Raw genomic sequence first — 21,669 nt, forward strand, 5'->3', positions numbered from 1 at the left:
CAGTTTTCTTCAGATGTCTACATCTCGCGCGCTCGCACTGCCCCCCCTTTCTATCTCTTCCCTAAGTCTCCGCTCCGCTCTAGAGCTTTAGATTAAGTTAAGCTAGGCTTAAGCAGTTATATTTTGTCAGTTATAGAGTCACAGCAGTTATAAGTGTCACAATAAACACCCATCCAAGACGCGTACAAAACCCGAAAGTACCCCGTGTTTTTGAGTACCATTTATATGAAGCGGTTCGAACCACCGAACCTGTTTGAATTTGTAAACAATTACACGGTATAGCTCGTTACACGATGCATAGCTGTTTATTTATGCCGAAGGTTTTTCGCAATACGCATTTTTCGGTAACACGAGTGATGTACTACCTGCAATAAAAAGAAGACTTATAGGAAAGTCGCCCACTTATTTTTGAGCATATATGAGACAGCATTTTATCAAAGTACGCGCTGGTCCAGGGAAATTAGATACCTTAGGGCCAGGTGGTATACCATATCTAAGGTTTGACTAGGACATCTACTTACATCTAAGCAATTCTTATAACATTCAAAATATTTTGTTTGTCGTTCTTAAATTTTTATCATGTTATTGATATTGTTTTTGATTAGAAGTTGATCCAAACGAAAAATTACTTCCAGGATCTCCAAGAGCCGAAGGGTCATCCGCCGGAGGAACAGGATTTCTGAACTGTTCGGCAGATATTCTAGTAAATAATATTCCAACACCTTCGATAAGAGCCAAGAGCACGCCACCTATTATTGCACTTCCTGCCATAGCTGGAACGCCTACAAATAAATTGTAAATAGGATTTTAATTAATGTTATTACTTAGTTTTCAAGTATTTACGTTTTTTTTTAATGTTTTTAGTGACACAACTTTTAGTAAAAGAATTATAAGTCAGGCTCAAGTCAGATGCAAGCCGTGACAGTCGTGTAATATTATTTAAAATAACATAATTTTTCCAGATTCTAAATTCTTTAAATTGGGCAGGTTATAATCATTAGTTTTTTATTTTTAACAATACCCAAAATATATTTATATCTTTACGTCTAGAATGCATTTCTAAGTCGATCGGATAAATACTTTTAAAGATATAAAGTATAAGTCAACCTCAAAACCACGTTTCCAAAGTCGTTGCCTACAAAGCAGCGGTCGTCAGCTTCCCACTAAGGTGGCAAGGCAAATAGCTTTTCTCAGCCTCTGCCGGAACACGTACAGTGTAAAAAGGCAGTCGTCACTCACTCGTCGATAAGCTGACACGTGCAAGTAACTCACACAAATAAAAGTCCAAATGTCTAAATTCTGTGACGACCACTGTTACATGGTATATACATATACATAACCAGGATCACTAGCCGAATCGATCTAGCCAAGGAGCTATATTCGAGTGTCTGCCTGTCTGTCCGTGTGAATGCTGGGATCGCGGACACTATAACAGCTGAGCGTCGGGAATTCAGACTTAGGACCCTAGCTTCTGATTCATTTTCGTATTTATTTGATACAATCGGAACATTCATTAAAAGCTTAAGAGCAATTACTGCTTTCGACAGAAGTTGGATTAGTTTGCAAAATCGGAAACAGTCGCCCACACTTTTAAAGGCAAAGAGTTAAAATGTTAAAATTAAGATTCTAGTAGTGCCAATGAACCCCATGTTTGTTTTAGCCGATATTGACGTGGCTATCGGCCACTCTAACGGCTATAACGCTGAAGTTCTGCCAAGCGCCCGCATTTTTGAAGCTAGGATTGACATTCAGATTTCACAATTAAATAGTTACATATGTCTTCTATATGGTCTTCTTTGATTTGGCATCCTAACCTAAACACAAGCGATGATATGCGCATTTAAAATGAAAAAGTCGCATCAAAGTTTAAAAATTTATATTTGTAAACTGCCTTTAAAACTCAAGTACTATTTTCTTCTCCAATTCTTTTTTACACAAACAAAACCTGATTCGCTTAATTTAAAACCATTCATCAGGTTGCTGTGAAATGTTTAGGATTGTGACGATTCACAACCTATCTTTTTTATATATCACTAGCGAGGTCGCCCGCAGCTTCGCCTGCGGAAAATTCCTAAATAGATCGTTATATAATCCTACACTTTTACATTGCTTTTTATCTTTACATCCCTCATAGAGGCTAAAGGTTTTGTCGCTTTGGTTGTGTGGTTTCCCCAAGGACCTATTCTACAATGGAACTTTTTTTTTTAATTTCTATATTTTCCCACTGGGAAATATTTTACATTTTCGTCATCATATATCATGTTGTTTTGCCGAACGCGACCAATGTTCTGAAAATCACGAAAGACTATAGTATTTTCTGTTTACTTAAGGTCAAAGTTATAGGCCAGGTTTATAAGTTCATATTTTGAAAAGGACGGCACAATAAGCATATTATAAACAAATATTTTATTAAAATCCCAAAAAAAAAACAAGGGAGAACGCTATAGTCGAGTACCTCGACTATCAGATACCCGTTACTCAGCTTAAGGGACCAAAGGGAAATGGAGATATGCAAGCAGCAAAGCAAGATTTAAATGCGCCACCTATCGGCGGAAAGCAGATTTAAGCGTTATGGGCGTTAGAGTGGGCGTGGCAACATTTTTTTTGGGTCAATCGATAGGAATTGACGAGCCCAATACAGTTCAGTTAAAATTTTGTATCTAGCATGAAAATTGTGTGCGCCACAGGCTTGGGCGGTTTGTGGGCGTTAGAGTGGGCGTGGCATATTTGCGCAACAAACTTGCGCTGCGTACAAGGCTACGGAATCTAAATATGAGATCCCAATTCTCTATCCTTGATAGTTTCCGAGATATCCACGTTCATATTTACGATTTTTTGAAATTTGTGGGCGCTTTGTGGGCGTGGCAAACTTTTTTTTTTATCAATCGATAGGTATTGATGAGAACAATACATTTCTGTTAAAATTGTTATTCTAGCATCAAAACTGTAGGAGCCACAGTTTTGGCCGGTTTGTGGGCGTTAGAGTGGGCGTGGCACTCCACTGAAACAAACTTGCGCTGCGTAAGAAGCTCAGGAATCGGCACGCCAAATCTCAATAGCCTAGCTCTCATAGTTTCCGAGATCTCAGCGTTCATCCGGACAGACGGACAGACGGACATGGCTAGATCGACTCGGCTAGTGATCCTGATCAAGAATATATATACTTTATGGGGTCGGAAACGCTTCCTTCTGCCTGTTACATACTTTCCGACGAATCTAGTATACCCTTTTACTCTACGAGTAACGGGTATAATAATTTTAAAATGTGTCGAAGTAGGTTGGATATGAGAGATTTACTAGTTTCAAATTCCATATTGCTAATAAGGTTAAATTCCCTAATCGCCTACAAGAATTATATCAGCATAGTTTACTGTGATATTTGATCTGACAGATCGGGTTCCATATTTCAAGAAATATGTATTTAATTGCACTATTGACTGGGTGTTGGCACATTTGTTTCGTTCATGTTTTGTTTTTATACATAGTACCTTAACCCTTATGGCTTACACATATGAACCCGGGACAAACCAGATTTCAAATAGACATGTAACATCAATTATCAAATTTGTAAGCATGTGCCTAAACTCTTCAATTATTCTTGGTTGGATGATTTGGGCATTTATATGTACAAAAAGGTTAGAATTATTTTTCCATTACGAATAGTAATAGTAATAGTAACAGATACCTGTTACTCAACTAAGGGAGTGCGAGGGAGATGGAGACATGCAAGAAGCAAAGCGATTGGTCATAAGATTGCCCACCTCGCAACAGAGCCATCTAGCGTCGATTTCATTATATACTTATAACTTTTTAAAGAATCGTCCGATTTGGCATGAAGATAGGATTGATAATCACCACAAAATCCCATTTACACCTTTACAAAAGATTAGGTTGTTAAAAAAGTCTTGCGGTATATTCGATAGTTGTCGCTGCAAGCGCGTAGTTCTAGTTCTAGTTTTATTCTATTTTATTTTTGGAAAGCTCTTTTCACGCGCTAACACGTGATTGATTGATTGTTGTTTCTTTTTAGTCGTTCGTGAGTTAAAGCGTCGCAAACATGGAGCAAATTAAGAGAAACAAGGAAGAACGCTATAGTCGAGTACCTCGACTATCAGATACCCGTTACTCAGCTAAAGGGACCAAAGGGAATATGCAAGCAGTAAAGCGAGATTGAAATGCGCCACCTATCGGCGGTAGATTTAGGATTTAAGATTTAAGCGTTTTGGGCGTTAGAGTGGGCGTGGCAAATTTTTGGGTCAATCGATAGGTATTAACGAGACCAATACAGTTAAAAAAAAATTATCTTATTTTGTATCTAGCATGAAAATTGTGGGCGCCACAGGCTTGGGCGCTTTGTGGGCGTTAGAGTGGGCGTGGCATATTCGCGTAACAAACTTGCGCTGCGCACAAGGCTACGGAATCTAAATCAGAGATCCCAATTCTCTATCCTTGATAGTTTCCGAGATATCCACGTTAATATTTACGATTTTTTGAAGTTTGTGGGCGGTTTGTGGGCGGTTTGTGGGCGTAAAAAGGTTGCGTGGCAAATTTTTTTTTATCAATCGATAGGTATTGATGAGAACAATACATTTCAGTTAAAATGTTTATTCTAGCATCAAAACTGTAGGAGCCACAGTTTTGGGAGGTTTGTGGGCGTTAGAGTGGGCGTGGCACTCTACTGAAACAAACTTGCGCTGCGTAAGAGGCTCAGGAATCTGCACGCCAAATCTCAATAGCCTAGCTCTCATAGTTTCCGAGATCTCAGCGTTCATCCGGACAGACGGACATGGCTAGATCGACTCGGCTAGTGATCCTGATCAAGAATATATATACCTTATGGGGTCGGAAACGCTTCCTTCTGCCTGTTACATACTTTCCGACGAATCTAGTATATCCTTTTACTCTACGAGTAACGGGTATAAATACGGCATGTTTTAGAGAACTACTACGATAAAGGCAAAAATGAATAACAAGCCACCAATAAAATATTTGCAGTTTATGGTCCCTATACAGTTTCCATTTCCACCGCACAACGATGGTTTAAACGTTTTCGTTCTGGTGTAGAGATGCGCCACGCTCCGGAAGGCCTGTCGTCGAAAATTGCGATAAGATCGCTGAATAGGTCGAAAGAGACCGGCATAGTAGCAGCCGTAGCATCGGTCAAGAGCTGGGCATGAGTCATCAAACCGTTATAAACCATTTGAAAAAGCTTGGAGTCACTAAGAAGCTCAATGTATGTGCCGCAAAAAAACATCTTAGACCGTATCGACGCATGCGAATCGCTTCTAAATTGCAACAAAATCGACCCGTTTTTGAAGCGTATTGTGACTGGCGCAAACGGTCGTGGTCGAAAAGCAGAGAAGCGGCCCAGACGGTGGCGGGTTTAAGAGTTATAAGATATGAAAGCGGCAAGCGACAATATTGCGCACCCCCGAAACAGCGCCACCTAGCGTCGACTCCTTTATTTTCTTATAGCATCTAAATATTTAGACCACATTTGGGATATTGATAATGAATAAAAATAAAATTGCATTTACACTTTTACAAAAGCTTCAAAATTGTGGGCGCTAGACAGGTTTTAGCGTGGGCGTATGTGCGTTGGAGTGCAATTGAGTGTGGTTAAGTAGGCGCCGTGCTGAAAGAATCTTTAAGCCAAATCACAACTTTCTAGATTTTACAGTTTCTGATATCTCAGCGTTCATGCGGTCGGGCAAACAGGTGGACATGGAGAGATCGACTCGGCTAGTGATTCTAATCAAGAAAATATATCTTTTTTCTTTTTCTTCTAATGCAATGTCAATATTGAGGCTTTATTTATATGTGCATTTTTGCATTGTCCAACGTTATTTCCTGCATCATTAATGAGAATAATTTTGTTACTTTAATTAAATTGTCACTTATATGCATCTGACAAAGGTTGTTAAATTTTTCAAGATGTTTACGCAGTTTAAATATTAATAGGTAATTATTACTTTTTTGTTTTTATTCCCTTTTAATACCCTCATAAAGAAAAGGGGTATATTGTATAAGTTATTAACATGTAAAAGAAAGGGCTAGGTAGTTGGGATTAAACATGCACATTCTAGAGATTCTTGCGCAACTAAAGTTTGTTTTAGCAATATGTCTTTAGATTATCAATTATGAGTTCGTGTATATAGATTTAGAAATAGACTAACGGACGTAACTATGTCGATTAAATAAACAATTTTTGTGGAAATTTTCAAGACACAAATATATATATATATTATACATAGAATGTTCCGAGCGGTAAAAATGTCTTCGGGGCACCCATTCTCAAAATTGCACCTGATTCTGCAAATGATTTACTATTTTTCTGCAGGGTTAAGGGTATTTACTTTTCCTCGTTTTGGTATATAACGATTGTTGGTTTAATTTAAGGTACTCGAACGATTTTATGATACAAACTAAGCATTATACCATTTAGGATATAGACCAGTGGTCGGCAGCGGCCTATCTAGTGAGCATAGGGAAGTGTTCTGCCCATCCTCTGCTCGCTCACGTATAACGTAGATGTTCGTATGACTTCGGCATGGGTCTTCGGGTCTTTTTTTTCTCAGCTTCGGCGCACTTTTTTGCTGCTGCGGCAGAGAATTTCAGTGCAAAACAGAGAAACGTCAGGCGTCAGAGCGCTGCGCGCCAACTTCGTGTTTTTTACACTCACACTAATGCAAGGCAAACTTGTGACGGTATGTGTGTGCCGACCACTGATATAGACCCAAAGCGGATTTACCAAAAAAAAAAAAAAAAGGGGAATTTAACAAAATAGTTAGAAAAAACTAAACTAACTAAAACTAAAAAAAAAATTCGTCTGCCAAAAATCAGCTCGTTTATTGTTTTTCATTAAAAAATGTATTTTGAGAGATACATCCGTGTAATAAAATTCATTTTTGTGTTAAGTATTCGCTTTATCCTAATAAGTAAAGTTCAAAAGGACTTGAAGTTTAAGATCCTATGTGTGCCAGTATATATATAATTTGTTTGACCTTTACAAAGTTTGCCACGCCCACAAACGCCCATAACTATTAAGTCTGTCTGCCACCCACATAACCATATATTGAGATCGCGGTTCGGTGGCGCATTAAAATCTTGCTTTGTTGCTTGTACATATATCTCCATCTGCCTTTGGTTCCTTAAGCTGAGTAACGGGTATCTAATAGTCGAGGCTATGTAGTTTTTCCTTGCTTTAATTAAAAATGTGGTTTTATGGTTTCTCCCAATTTATGGGGGTCTTAAATTTTTTTTTTTGGTTATTTACCCAAAATGATATAAAGATCCAGACATAAGTAGAAGTAAGCATTGATTGCACAACCAATGCCGCCAATAAAGTTCACACGAACTAAGCCACGTGCGCTGAGCTAGCATCTTTTATTTCGCGATTGTGGGAATGCAGAATAGCCAATTTCCAAAGTTGATCGAACCCAGCCAAGTGCATACAATAACAATAACTTAAATGCATTGGCCAATGACAACTAAATTTGGTCAACAGCGACAGCGATGAAGAGCAGCAGCCAATGGCAATAAAGAACGCTGGCAGAAACAGCAGCAGCGGCAGAGACGGTGGCAGCGATGGATCGACGCTTAGTCATAATGAATAATATATACATATAATTATATATATAAATATAATATAATATTATATATATAAATATATATAAATATATATATATATATATATATAGACCACACATAGCATCTTTTTACTGTATATACACACATAGGTAGATACAAAGCTTCAAGTGGTAAAAGCAGTTCTGGAGTAGGCTCGGTGTGACATGTCAGAAGGCAAAAAGCTTATTTTTTTCTGCCTAAAACACTGCCGCTGTCGACGTCTGCAAAGAAGCCAGCGCAGCGTAGACGACTGCCGACGAAAACAGTAGTGCAACAAAGAGGAAGATATTCGGAGGTTCGCTCTCTTTCTTTGGCTTATAATCTGCTAATTGTCTTATAATCTAATGTTTGTGGCTCAGCGACATGTGAATACCCTGATATTTTAGGAGCATTATTGAATTTATAAAAAAGCAACTAATATTGTTTTATATAGGTAAATTATTTGATCATAGTAATCATAAAGTCAATTTAATTTACTTATAATGTAATTATACCCTTGCAGATGGTATTATGATTTCAGTCAGAAGTTTGCAACGCAGTGAAGGAGACGATTCCGACCGCATAAAGTATATATATTCTTGATCAGCATCACTAGACGAGTCGATCTAGCTATGTCCGTCTGTCCGTCCGTTTCTACGCAAACTAGTCTCTTAGTTTTAAAGTTATCGGGCTGAAACTTTCCCAAAAGTCTTATTTCTTTTGTAGGTAGTATATAAGTCGGAACCAGCCAGATCGGACAACTATATCTTATAGCTTCCATTGGAATAATCGGAAAAAAAATAAATAAAAAGAACTAAAAAAAATTCTATCTTTGGTGTTTTTTAACATATAACCACCTAAGCTTGGAAATAACATTTTTTAATTAGTTCTGAATTTCGAATTTAATTTTATCAAAATCGGACGACTATATCATATATCTGCCATAGGAACGATCGGAAAATTGATGGGAAAATAATATGATATAATAATAGCTTCGGTGTTTTTTGACATGTTATCTTATACTATTGGGAATAACATTTTGTGTATTTTTAAGAATTTCGAAATAAATTTAATAATTATAACTGCAAGGGTATACAAACTTCGGCTTGACTAAGTTAATTTCCTTTCTTGTTTTTATGTCTTATTCAACAGAAATACCTCCTAACTAAAAACTAAAATCTAGTGAAATTCTATTTTGTTTGTCAGTTTGTCCCAAAACGTTACTTCAGAGTCCTGAAAATTCTGGACGGTGCTAACAGCTAAATATTAGACACAAAAGTTCTACCACTTTTGAAAAAACTAACTAGTTTGGCGAGAAAACGGCTATAAATACCTAAATGTTGTACACCCGTAACGTGTGAAGTACTTTAGCTACAAGCTTGTATAGCCCTTGAAATTTCTCAACTTTTGACGCACGCGACACACATTGTTGTAAAAAGTCTAGTGTTAAAGTTATTAATCATCAAAAATGCCCACAGTTACCAGTTCAGAACATCTTACACTGCCTGAGCATTGACCTTTTTTTGTGCCTATCCAAACTCTACTTGAAGGTCCTGGAAATTTAAGACGATGTCAAACAGCTTAAAAGAATCTTTAGTTTTACCATTTTTTTAAAAACTCGTTAGTTGGACAGAAATACAGCTATAAATATATTTTGTATATATATTTAGTAACCCGTAACTTGCAAAGGCTTGTGCTATACACCGTAAGAAGGAATTTCGAAATACTTTGTACGCCTTTCGAAATGACTTTTATTCCTTCTCCGCGTTAAAAACTTTTGACTTTAAACATCCGTTTACACTGTGAAAAAATCTTTAAGTGTGCGCTCCACAGAATCGCATGCGAAATCTTAACCTTTACAGCGGAATAAAAGTAAAGGCACTGATGTATTATTTTTTAGTTTAAGCATTTGCATATCATCGAATATATAAGAAAGTTGCCTGCACATACCATATGTTTATTTCCGTTTTAGAACAAATTCCATCAGAAAAAATATTGCTCATCGCTAAAGACTTAATCGAAAGCAAAGACTGCCGTTCAAAAAGCAAATCAGCTACATCTTTGGAAAAACTAAAAAAGAAAGGAAAGTGTTCAGAATCCACGCCTAGCTTACTTGCAACATATTCACACACAGAATCAGATTTTACGTGCGCTCTGAATCTACCAATATGAAGGAATTTATTGCTCGGCACAACTTCGAGTTGTTCACAACTAGGAGATTGTCCATCTATTTGCCTCTTGTTCGTGTGATTCCTTGCATGGTTCCTGGCGGCAGTAAAAACTGGTGCGGAGGGTACCAGGTCTGCATGGTTGGCTTGACGACCACTTGAAGAAGCCCGAGCCAATGGTTTCACCACTATTTTACGCTGACTGACATTGCTATTGTCAGTGGCAGAAATGGGAAAGCCATCAGAAGCTTTGAGTTTAAATCCATGTATAGACTCTTCAGGTCATGAAGATCTTCCATTACTTCATCGATTTTCGAGTGTGGATCATTACTCACAACACAGCCATCACACTGCCAGAGTAGATTCGGCATATTTGTTAATAATCTAATAGCATCCTCCGGGAGATCAACACATGCAGTGTGAAAAGTACGGCGACAAAGCGATGAGCAACGAACCGCCTCAAAACCGCGAAGCTACGCTGCTGTAACTTCAGAATTGCACTCGGAGCACGAATTAGAATTTATAGCGAAAAGAAAACACGTGTGACTACAACGAATGCTAATCAGAGACTGAATAGGGATTGAAAAATGAGACTTATTTACCAATTCTTTTGATAAAAACCTAAAAAATAAGTGTTGTTTTATACTTTCTTTTTTAAAAATAATAATAAATATGGTCCCTGGTCTAACACGACCAATACAACTTTAGCTTTTAAGACCACAGCAGAACTGAACCAAACAACCGAAGCTATGTATGTATGTAGTCTACATAAAAACTTGAGGAATTATATTTAGAGCCTTTTCACCATGGCACAGTGGTTGCGGCATAGCTTAGTTCGGCAAGACGAAGTTTTAATACTTATTGTGTCTAACCAAAGTAGACACATCTGGGGCACGGCGCGGGACAAGGGTGTAACGAGCACTTGTAGCAGGTACGGGAACTCTTTGAAAGCGGGACGATGGTCGCGTCGACAGTAACGAGAGTTAGTGCTAGTGCCAGTTGAGATAGTGTAGTAGTACAAGTCGGAAGTAGACCGCGGAGTTACAACTTGGGTTGATAACTGATTTATTCGTAAATAGGCACATGCATATATACTACTGGAATAGAATGGAAGTTTAGTGTAATGAATAATGAAATGAGTTGTATTTGAACGCACACAAACCACCCACGAACTTCACAAAATCGTACATATGAACGCGGATATCTCGGAAACTATCGAAGATAGAGAATTGGGACTTCAAATTTAGATTCCGTAGCATTGTACGCAGTGCAAGTTTTGTTACGCGAATATGCCACGCCCACTCAAACGCCCACAAGCCGCTCAAGCCTGTGGCGCCCACAATGTTCATACTAGGTAAACAATTTTAACTGAAATGTATTAGTCTTGTCAATACCTATCACTGTGGACGGCAGTCCACGTAGTGACGAAGTGCACCAGGAGAAGGAGACTACTATATATACACGAAGAAATGAAATTCTACTGTATTCCTCCGATTGTTTTAAGTGATACTTCAATCGAAAGGTATTACAAAAAGTAAAAGAATTGCATACCACGACTTAAAAAAACAATTGGTTTGGGAGAAATAGCGGATAAAGTGAAAATTTGATCTGTTGGGGCCGATGGGGATAAGTACCCCCCGCTATTAACCTTCTTGTATTCTCTCTTGAAATACGCGTCGAATGACACCTAAACTGTCAAAATCGGATGGTCCGTTCAAAAGTAATACGCAAAACAAGATTTTGGGGGACTTCTCAAAGTTAAAATTTTATTTTGTTCGTCAGTTTGTCCCAATCTATTTTAGAGTTCTGAAAATTGTAGACGATGTTAAGCAGCTCAATATTAGAAACATTAGTTGTACCACTTTTGGAAAAACTGGTTAGTTTGGTTATTTCTTAGTCTGGTTATTTATCCTCACCGTCCCCAACAGATCAAATCAAATCAAATTTACACTTTTACTGTTTACTCTTTCTCCCAAACCAATTGATTTGAGTGTTGGTATGCAATCCTTTTAATTTTTGCAATACCTTTCGATTGGTGTATTACGCAAAACAATCGGACGGTTACAGTAGATTTCATAGGGCACATCACAAGTGATTTCACGAGATGACCACCGATAAGGCATGTATGATATCACGACTGACTTCCAAAAATGTTCATATAAGCTGTCAGGAGTGAAAGCGTGCGTCACGCGTGATAAATTACATGTTACTGTGATTCACCAGGTGATTGACGAGGAATAACTGATTATAAAAACTGAAGGGTATATTGAGTTCCAATTTATTGCATTATGTCAGATAGAAAGAGTGGTTAGGTACGGAGGTAAGAGGAAGCTTCTAAGGTATGCATAAGTTCGTTTTAACATGTTTTTAATTTCGCCGAATAGGTCATACTTGGTATACGGTTAAGGAAATACCACATTTAAAACAGCATGTTTTTTTGTTTTCAATCATTTTATAACTCTGGTAGAGCTTATATGGTTTTTAAATACATTTATTTAACGGAAAAAAATTAAAAGGCACCTAATGAAACTAATGAAATGGGCTGAATAAATCTAACCCAGGATGATAACTTTCTCTCCAATTATTCTAAAAAAAAATTAAATCTTACAGATATTGTAAGCCCTTGCAAAGAGAATTGAGTTTTATAAAATATATTTATTGCGGAATATTCTATCCTAAACCCTATCTCTTTATTGGCGTGCAAATGAGGAATGACTTAAGTTTAGTTTAAGTAGGATATACTAGGTATTGGATATTAATAAAAGCAAGTGTGCCATTTTTATGTTTTTTTCAATAAAAAATATCAGTTTAAGAGATACATCAGCGAAATAAATTTAATTTATGAGTTAAGTGTTCCCTTCATCCGAATAAGTTTTGTTAAATATTAGTAGCACAAAACAGAGGACTTTAAGTTCAAGATGCTAACTGTGCCAACAGTTATGTTCTACCTGTACTTGTAATAATAAACTATGTAGCAAGTTAGCATCTTGAACTTCAAAATCAAAATACATTTTTTTATTGCAATTTCATTGAAATAAATATTCAAACCGTACCATTTCTTGCAGCCAAAATTCCTCCTGTTGCAGCACCGCTTATTATAGAGTTCCACGGATCTTCTTTTTTTCGGAAGTGGACGAGTGTACAGTCAATAGTACTGAACATACCACCCCACACAGCAAAGTTTCCTGCTATAACGGGTGACCGAGTTTTTATGGCAATTATACTTCCGATCTAAAAACATGTAATTTGAAATATATTAAAGAAATATTTAAACCCGTAATAAATACGTTGGTCGCATTAGCCGATCTGACATACTGGTGACCTATATCCAGCACTGCATGCTGTAGATTTTTCAATACATTAAAATTGTAAGTTCCATACCAATCTTCTGTTTAGGCCAGACGGTGCATTACGAAATCCTTTAATTGCTTGAAATACACCGCCCCCAATGCATCCCATGGCAAAGGCACCTCCGCAATCATCTACGATCCTATATGGACATGGTTCTCTAGCGTATTCTTCCATATTATTAACTGTTAATCCAATTTACTTTATTTTTTTTTATATATTAAGTTACTTCCTTCCGTGAACAATTTACTTTAAATACGTTATTCGTACGATTCTCTATTAACATGTGTTTTTATGTAATGTATTAATTTGTCATTAAAATGAAATGACTTAAGATGAACGCAGGTATTAGCTTTTTCCCACAGAGTCCATCCGTTTGAAACGGGTGGGATTTTTGACAAACGTGAAACGTGGGATAAACGTATTGCTGTTACCCTCTATTCGCTTGGGTTATTGGAATCCATAACTATTGGCAGATTATTCAAAAATCTTGGTATATAACTGTAAACAAGTTCTGTATCGAATTCATATCTGTTATGGATCCCGAGAACTTGTTTCCAAACCTTTCAAGAGGAGATTCAAGAATGCGTGGAAAGATTTGAGAAATCAGCATTTCACAATGCTTTGCAGCAATCGGAATAGTAAAAAAAAAAATGTCATGATATTAAAGTAATGATTTATTTCGTTCCAGATGGTTGCCATATCGAAAAACGGTCCACGGCCCAGAATGAAACCGCAACTCGCGGTTGGATGGCCAGAACAATGTCATGACTCACAAATTTATGTGATGAATGCAGAGTAAGCTGAAAACAATGTTGGGGGAGACACCATCCCAGTTATGCGTTATACGTTATGAAATCATATCCGTTTTCAATAGATATTTTCGCCGAAACTACAATTTATATACAAGGGTGGTCAAAAGAATTTTCACAAAACAAAGTTAAATATACTCATAATTTAAACTTACATCTTGTTAACTTTGGCATCAATGAAAAGTTAATTTAAATGCCGTTTGAATGATACAACCCATTCTTAACCCATTCAATACTTATTGAAAAGAACGAATTTGTGTGAAAATCTACTTTTTGAACTTTTTTCCTCGACTTGAAAACTTAAATTTTTTGATGCAAAAAGTTTCTTCAAACAAAAATAATAGTAACTGCAAAAAGAATTTTTCAAAAATCATTTTGCTTATATTTTTTATGATTTTTTGAAGGTGACAATGTCGGAAAAAATTTGTATGAAAAAGAGAAAAATATGGCTCAAATGCATGTTTCTAAGCATTTTCAAAAAATCATTAAAAATATAAGCAAAATGATTTTTGAAAAATTCTTTTTGCAGTTACTATTATTTTTGTTTGAAGAAACTTTTTGCATCAAAATATTTAAGTTTTTAAGTCGAGGAAAAAAGTTCAAAAAGTAGATTTTCACACAAATTCGTCCTTTTCAATAAGTACTGAATGGGTTAAGAAATGTATTGTATCATTCAAACGGCATTTAAATTACCTTTTCAATGATGCCAAATTTAACAAGATGTAAGTTCAAATTATGAGTATATTTAACTTTTGTTTTGTGAAAATACTTTTGACCACCCCTGTAAGTGTCGAATTGTTCTTGAAAATACTTTCGGACAGTTGAAAGCTCGCTTTCGGATAATCGGCCTCGACAATTCACAAGAACAAACAAAATGATAATATGCTGCTGCATGCTCCACAATTTCTTAAATAAAAGCAACCGCTTTATTCAATCAAGATGGGCAACGGAACCCAAAAAAGTTCGCAAGCAACCTGAAAATGGGAAATCAGAGCGGAGAAGCCAAAGCTATTCGACAAGCACTTGCAGTGCACGTTAATGAACCAGACAACTAAATAAGGAATTATTGTTCGAAACTGACTGAAGCGAAAACCCCTTTGGTGTGAATAGGGTATGAGGACTGTAAACTAGAGTACTACCAAAATTATAAAATAAATAAAATGCAACGAATTACCTGCTCTGTATTCCATTTTCCCGCTTTTGTCAGCTGTCTGTGTGGCTAATGGTGGTGGGAAATACTACATAATCGACATTGCAGCCCTGTTATGCGGTATGTTTCTACCTCCCCGCACCATACAGTTTTTATGGGACTAAAGGCGCGTTAATCCCAATTTCAACTATGCGGTATTTGTGTGATTTTTCAAAAGGCAACACGTATATAATTCCATTGCCACTAACTTTTGATTGACCGTTTCTGTGTTATTGCAATTTGCGAGCTAATAGCGTCTTCCCACAGAGATCCATCCACCATCTACCATTCGTTAAACGGATGGTCCATAAGGTTTTACCGTTCCGAAAATTTTTTATGTGAGTTAGTCGATGTTTTTGCGGTGCAACTCTGAGTTCTTCTTCTTGACAGTGGAAATCGAAACATTCACCACGAAAACACATGCAATGATGACAGTGGACACGAAAATTGGAGGCGCAAAAGCAACAGGTTTGGTAAGATTACCCAATTCAGTTGTTATCGGATGGTAGATTGTGGATGTGCTCTGTGGGAATCGGAGTTTCACAATTGAAAATGGGAGGCGCAGAAGCAACAGGTTTGGATTGAGGTCCACAGATCATCAGATCAGCTTTTATCCGAAGGTAGATGGTGGATGTGGAAGGTGGTATAAAGTAAACAATGGATTCAAGTAATATCTCTTTGATTAATTAGATCGCAGAACAGCATTTGCATAGCATAAGTATATGTGCACGCTTTGCAGCAGGAGCCACTACTGCGAAAAAGAGTTTGGACGTAAGTTCGCTAGAAAACAAATCCTTTTTATTATTATTGAATTCCCATTTATATATGGACTAGCAAGGTCGCCCTCAGCTTCGCCTGCGTACATTTCGTAAATAGATCGTTTTATAATCCTTTACTCTTGACTTGCTTTTGTCTTTGCTACTTAAGCCTAATACTCACATCGACGAAAACCGCGAGCTAACCATAGGAGTGAGCGAGAGGCAAATACGCGGCGAACGATTTTCGTCGGGTCTGTTTTTAAGCGCGGTACTCAGATGAGCTAAGGAAATACCAGAAAAAATACCAGATTTCGCAAGTGAATTTTCGATGAACGCCGTTAGCCGCGGCCCAAAGAATAAGAAATTTAATCTTTGGCGGTGTTCGTGCAGAAGCGGTGGGGGAATTTAAAAATTTTAAATGGAAGAAAAACCCCAAAAACGGTTAAAGAAGGTCAGTGCAGATGAAAAAGGACGCTTAATCCAAGTTGTTACCCATTATTGAAAGATGGAGAAGCATTCGTGGGACGTTAAGGAAGCTTTAAACTACTAGTTTACATAAATAAAAACATTCGTTGAACATTCTATTTATTTTTATTTTACTTTCTTTGTGTACCAACAGACTCCTCCTATTTAAACTTCTCCAATTGATTTGTTTTCCGTTTTTTCAACAAACCCAGCTGCTTGACAGTAAGACCATGCTACATGCATTGCGGGTGAACTTTGAAAACTTCGGTCACACTACAAAGAATAATATTTTTCGACTAGTGAATCTCTTAGCCGATCTGAGTACTACGCTTTAAGCTAAATTTAAAACACTCCTTATTTCCACACCACCATAGAGGTAGAGGTTTGGCGCGTATTGTGTGGACCAAGGACCTATTCCACAACGCAAATATTTTATTGAACTCTTATCTTTTAATTTCAATATTGCTTTTATTAGAATTCTACTTGGATGTTGGAGACGGGTGTGAGGGAAATCCGTTCAGCAACTTCAGTTTGAGAATAACAAAATAAGTTTGTAAATTGAAATTACTTTTGCCCTTTTGGGGGAAATGTGTTAAGTCTTTTTAAGATTTCAAATGAAATATGTATATTTTGCCAAAAGGATATCAGTGGGTATTATAAATAATTTGTGTTTAAGCGAATCTAATTTCCCCCATCAGCTAACAATGCATATATACACTCACAGACGCACGCATATCTGGTTTTAAGTATTATTGTTTTCATAAGTTTTTCACCTGGATTAGATTTATTAGGACATTTTCTTTGTTCAATTAAAGACGCCTTTTAAATAGTACGTGTGGTATATTTTTAGTATGCGGTTACACTTGACGATTGGCTATTCCCATATGCCAGAGAGTGAGACAGAAAGATGTGGAGGCCATGAACAATGAACAAAGTGGAATAGCAAAAAATTGGGGGACTTGGTTAATGAGACCTAAATGCCTTAAAAATATGACCATCACATTTTAATACCACTTTGGAAAATTTATAACAGAGAAATGGCAAAAGAAAAAATGAAAAACAAACAAATGACATTTTGGGTCAATTTGGGGTCGCTTTTTGTACAAATTTAATCTTAGCACGCTTCTTTGAACTATTTCAGAATATCTTTTTTTTTTAGATTTTTATGTCAAGCCGTTTTGCTGCAGGAGCTACTTGCCATTTTTTTATTGGTCCATATATAAACGTAGTATAGATAGATCGAAATTAAACGTTTTGGGAGAATAACCTTTCACTTGGGTCATCCTGGGAATACAGAGCAATTATTTGGCATATCAAAAACCATGGTATGTAAAACTGTTAACGAATGTGTGGTAGAATTTGAGAAATTAAGATTCCCACAAATATTTGTAAAAATTGCTCCGATTTCCATTTTTGACGCTTCTGTTGAATGTTTCGGCCATACCTTGTTAATGGTGTTGGAAAATAGCACAAAATCGATTATGCAGCCCTTTATTGCGGAATTTTCCTCCATCAGCTTAGTACTCACATCGACGAAAACCGCGAGCTAACCATAGGAGTGAGCAAGAAGCAAACAGGCGGCTAAAGCTTTTCGTTGGGTCTGTTTTTCAGCGCGGTACTCAGATGAGCTAAGAAAATACCAGAAGAAATACCAGATTTCGGGAGTGAATTTTCGATGAACGCCGTTAGCCGCGGCCCAAAGAATAAGAAATTTAATCTTTGGCGGTGTTCGTGCAGAAGCGGTGGGGAATTTAAAAATTTTAAATGGAAGAAAAACCCCAAAAACGGTTAAAGGAGGTCAGTGCAGATAAGACGACTAATCCAAGCTGTTGTCCATCATTGTGGGACTTGACCGACAGGAAGCAATACCACAACAGGGGCAAATCCGCAGAATAGTTGACGTGCTGGAGAATCCCAGTGGAAAGGAACATGCCGAGTGGGACTTCCCTCTCTACATGGACATCTTGCCGAGCGTGTCCTCGCAAAGAAAGTAAATAATTTGGTTGCGTTGTACTAATAAAAGGATCTTTTTAGCATAACCACCAGTAATATGACACAGTAAGACCTCTCCATTAGGAGTCCGTACACCACCACCAGCTACTTGGCAGCTTAAGCGGAGCTGGAGGACGCGGTGGCTTCTATAGGGAGCAGGAAAATAGGGGGCCCGCTAAGGAACAGTTGGAGAAGCCATGGCCAGCCACTGCCAGGATGCTGGGCGACTTCCTGCAGCATCAGCGGATCAACCCCGTTCCCAATCCGGCTACCACTTCCTCAAGGTCCAATGTTCACGTGGACATAGTAAAAATTTAATTTTAACCTTACCTTACCTTACCTAACGTTTTTTGTCGGCGAGCTAGCAACGAAAGTGGAATGGTGGAAATTAGAATATGAGGGTTTCATTAATTATACCCGTTACTCGTAGAGTTAAAGGGTATACTAGATTCGTCGGAAAGTATGTAACAGGCAGAAGGAAGCGTTTCCGACCCCATAAAGTATATATATTCTTGATCAGGATCACTAGCCGAGTCGATCTAGCCATGTCCGTCTGTCCGTCTGTCTGTCCGGATGAACGCTGAGATCTCGGAAACTATGAGAGCTAGGCTATTGAGATTTGGCGTGCAGATTCCTGAGCTTCTTACGCAGCGCAAGTTTTTTTCAGTAGAGTGCCACGCCCACTCTAACGCCCACAAGCCGCCCAAAACTGTGGTTCCTACAGTTTTGATGCTAGAATAAAATTTTTAACTGAAATGTATTGTTCTCATCAATACCTATCGATTGATAAAAAAAAAAAGTTTGCCACGCCCACTTTTACGCCCACAAACCGCCCACAAACTTCAAAAAATCGTAAGTATGAACGTGGATATCTCGGAAACTATCAATGATAGAGAATTGGGATCTCAGATTTAGATTCCGTAGCCTTGTGCGCATCGCAAGTTTGTAACGCAAATATGCCACGCCCACTCTAACGCCCACAAACTGCCCAAGCCTGTGGCGCCCACAGTTTTCATGCTAGATACAAAGTTTTAACTGAACTGTATTGGTCAATACCTATCGATTGACCCAAAAAAAAATTTGCCACGCCTACTATAACGCCCATAACGCTTAAATCTGTCTACCGCCGATAGGCGGCTCATTTCAATCTCGCTTTGCTGCTTGCATATCTCCATTTCCCTTTGGTCCCTTAAGCTGAGTAACGGGTATCTAATAGTCGAGGTACTCGACTATAGCGTTCTTCCTTGTTTTGTAATATAGTTGGAGACCAAATTAAAACAAGAAAAAACGCTATAGCCGATAGCCTCGACTATTAGTTTCCCGTTACTCAGCTTAAGACAGTGCGAGAGGCATGGAGATATGCTTGAAGCAACTCAGCTTTTTTCACTAACACATATTGCCTATAGCGACACATATCCTCATATTCTATAGCGCCACTTGGCCTACAGCGACAACTAACCTAAAGCACCCCAAGCGGATTGGTAGCGTATCAATAAAAACAGCTTATTTGCTGAATGTGGTGTGCTATTTCGATTGAATTGCAAAATGTTGATTATTATTTGTTTATAACTTTTTAGTGACTGGTCCGATTTTAATCATTTTTGGCATGCAGATAGGTATTGATAACAGAATAAACTTATTTAAATTGTTCCAAAATATATGGGTACTAGACGAGCTTAAGTGTTAGAGTCGTTTGTGGGCGTTAGAGTGGGCGTGGCAGCCCTAGAATCTGCATGCCAAGTCCCAATGCTCTAGCTCTTACAGTTTAAGAGATTTCATCGTTCAGACGGACATGGCTAGATCGACTCGGATAATGATCAAGAATATATATACATTATAGGTTTGCAAACGCTTCCTTTTACCTGTTAAATACTTTCCGACGAATCTAGTATACCCTTTTACTTTACGAGAAACGGGTATAAAAAATAAAATGCAGAATTGTTCAGAAAAAAGATCTAACAATCTAGATAGGTTTGGGGCAAATCCCAGGCCTACTATTGTTTCAAAAATGCTTTTAGAAAATCGTGTCCCCGCAATTTTGTCAACAGCTCCCCTTGCAGAGGTTGTGCCAATATGTTTCATTAAAATCAAACATACAGTTTTAAAAAATAGCGAGATTTTACCAATGTGACGGTATATGGTCAGACTTGGGATCATCTAAGGGGTGTTTACAGAGTAGGTAATAAAAAGATTAAAGAAAAGCCTTTTAATCCAGAAACCGATCCATTGAATACTAAGTCATTAACCGGAATGTAAATAACTTAATCCTAACAGTCACCTGTAGCGATCATCTTTTTTGCAATCTGGCATCGCTGAAAACTTTTTAGAATAGATTTGTATCTATAAACCTTCTCTGGTCACACTCCCTTAAGAGCCACGTTAAAAAGCCCACCAAGAAAAGAGATCTCAATTTCAACAACCACCCAGTTTTAACAAAGTACAAAATATACATTATAATCTAAGCACCCCAGTTCTGTGTTTCACATAAGTGCAGGACTTACCTTGGTTTGAGACAAACCATACACTCAATGAAAAATAAGTCTATATCCGACGCAAACTTTTAATAGAGTTCTCACAGGGGATGTGCCAACTAGCACAGTACCTCATTAGAATCGACTTTTTTGATCTAACTTATGCATTAATTACAGTCAAATTAAGACCACAGATCTCGAGAATATAAAGTATTTATATTTATACCCGTTACTCGTAGAGTTAAAGGGTATACTAGATTCGTCGGAAAGTATGTAACAGGCAGAAGGAAGCGTTTCCGACCCCATAAAGTATATATATTCTTGATCAGGATCACTAGCCGAGTCGATCTAGCCGTCTGTCCGTCTGTCCGTATGAACGCTGAGATCTCGTAATGTATGTAAAAGCTACAATACTGGGATTAGGTATGCAGATTCCTGAGATGCCTGCGCAGCGCAAGTTTGTTTCAGCAGAGTGCCACGCCCACTCTAACGCCCACAAACCTCCCAAAACTGTGGCTCCTACAGTTTTGATGCTACAATAAAAAATTTTAACTGAAATGTATTGTTCTCGTCAACTCCTATCGATTGACCCAAAAAAAAGTTTGCCACGCCCACCTTAACGCCCACAAACTTTAAAAAATCGTAAGTTTGAACGTGGATATCTCAGAAACTGTCAAAGATAGAGAATTGGGATCTCAGATTTCCGTAGCCTTGTACGCAGCGCAAGTTTGTTACGCGAATATGCCACGCCGACTCTAACGCCCACAAACCGCCCAAGCCTGTGTGTGTGGAGCCCACAATTTTCATGCTAGATAAAAAATTTTAACTGAAATGTATTGATCTCGTCAATACCCATCG

The 21,669-nt window shown here is 37.8% G+C and overlaps 1 protein-coding gene across 2 annotated transcripts; it reads right to left on the bottom strand.

Moving 5' to 3' along the window:
• Positions 1–269: 269 nt before the first annotated feature.
• On the bottom strand, positions 270–13,430 carry LOC119559032 (mitochondrial import inner membrane translocase subunit Tim17-A). 2 transcript variants are annotated; one of them, XR_005220610.1, is made up of 4 exons: positions 13,158–13,430; positions 12,830–13,007; positions 522–782; positions 270–365 (listed from the first exon to the last, which is right to left on the bottom strand). XR_005220610.1 is itself a non-coding variant. In XM_037872161.1 (3 exons), exons 1-3 carry the CDS (start codon positions 13,299–13,301, stop codon positions 583–585), a joined length of 522 nt encoding a protein of 173 aa, XP_037728089.1. In that variant the 5' UTR covers positions 13,302–13,430; the 3' UTR covers positions 283–582. The 2 variants fall into 2 exon arrangements, 1 of the variants encoding a protein (XP_037728089.1); XM_037872161.1 differs by having other exon boundaries at positions 283–782.
• Between the last annotated feature and the right edge of the window lie 8,239 nt (positions 13,431–21,669).

Source organism: Drosophila subpulchrella, unplaced genomic scaffold (assembly GCF_014743375.2).
Source record: "Drosophila subpulchrella strain 33 F10 #4 breed RU33 unplaced genomic scaffold, RU_Dsub_v1.1 Primary Assembly Seq16, whole genome shotgun sequence".
In the NCBI taxonomy this organism is placed as follows: Eukaryota; Metazoa; Arthropoda; class Insecta; order Diptera; family Drosophilidae; genus Drosophila; species Drosophila subpulchrella.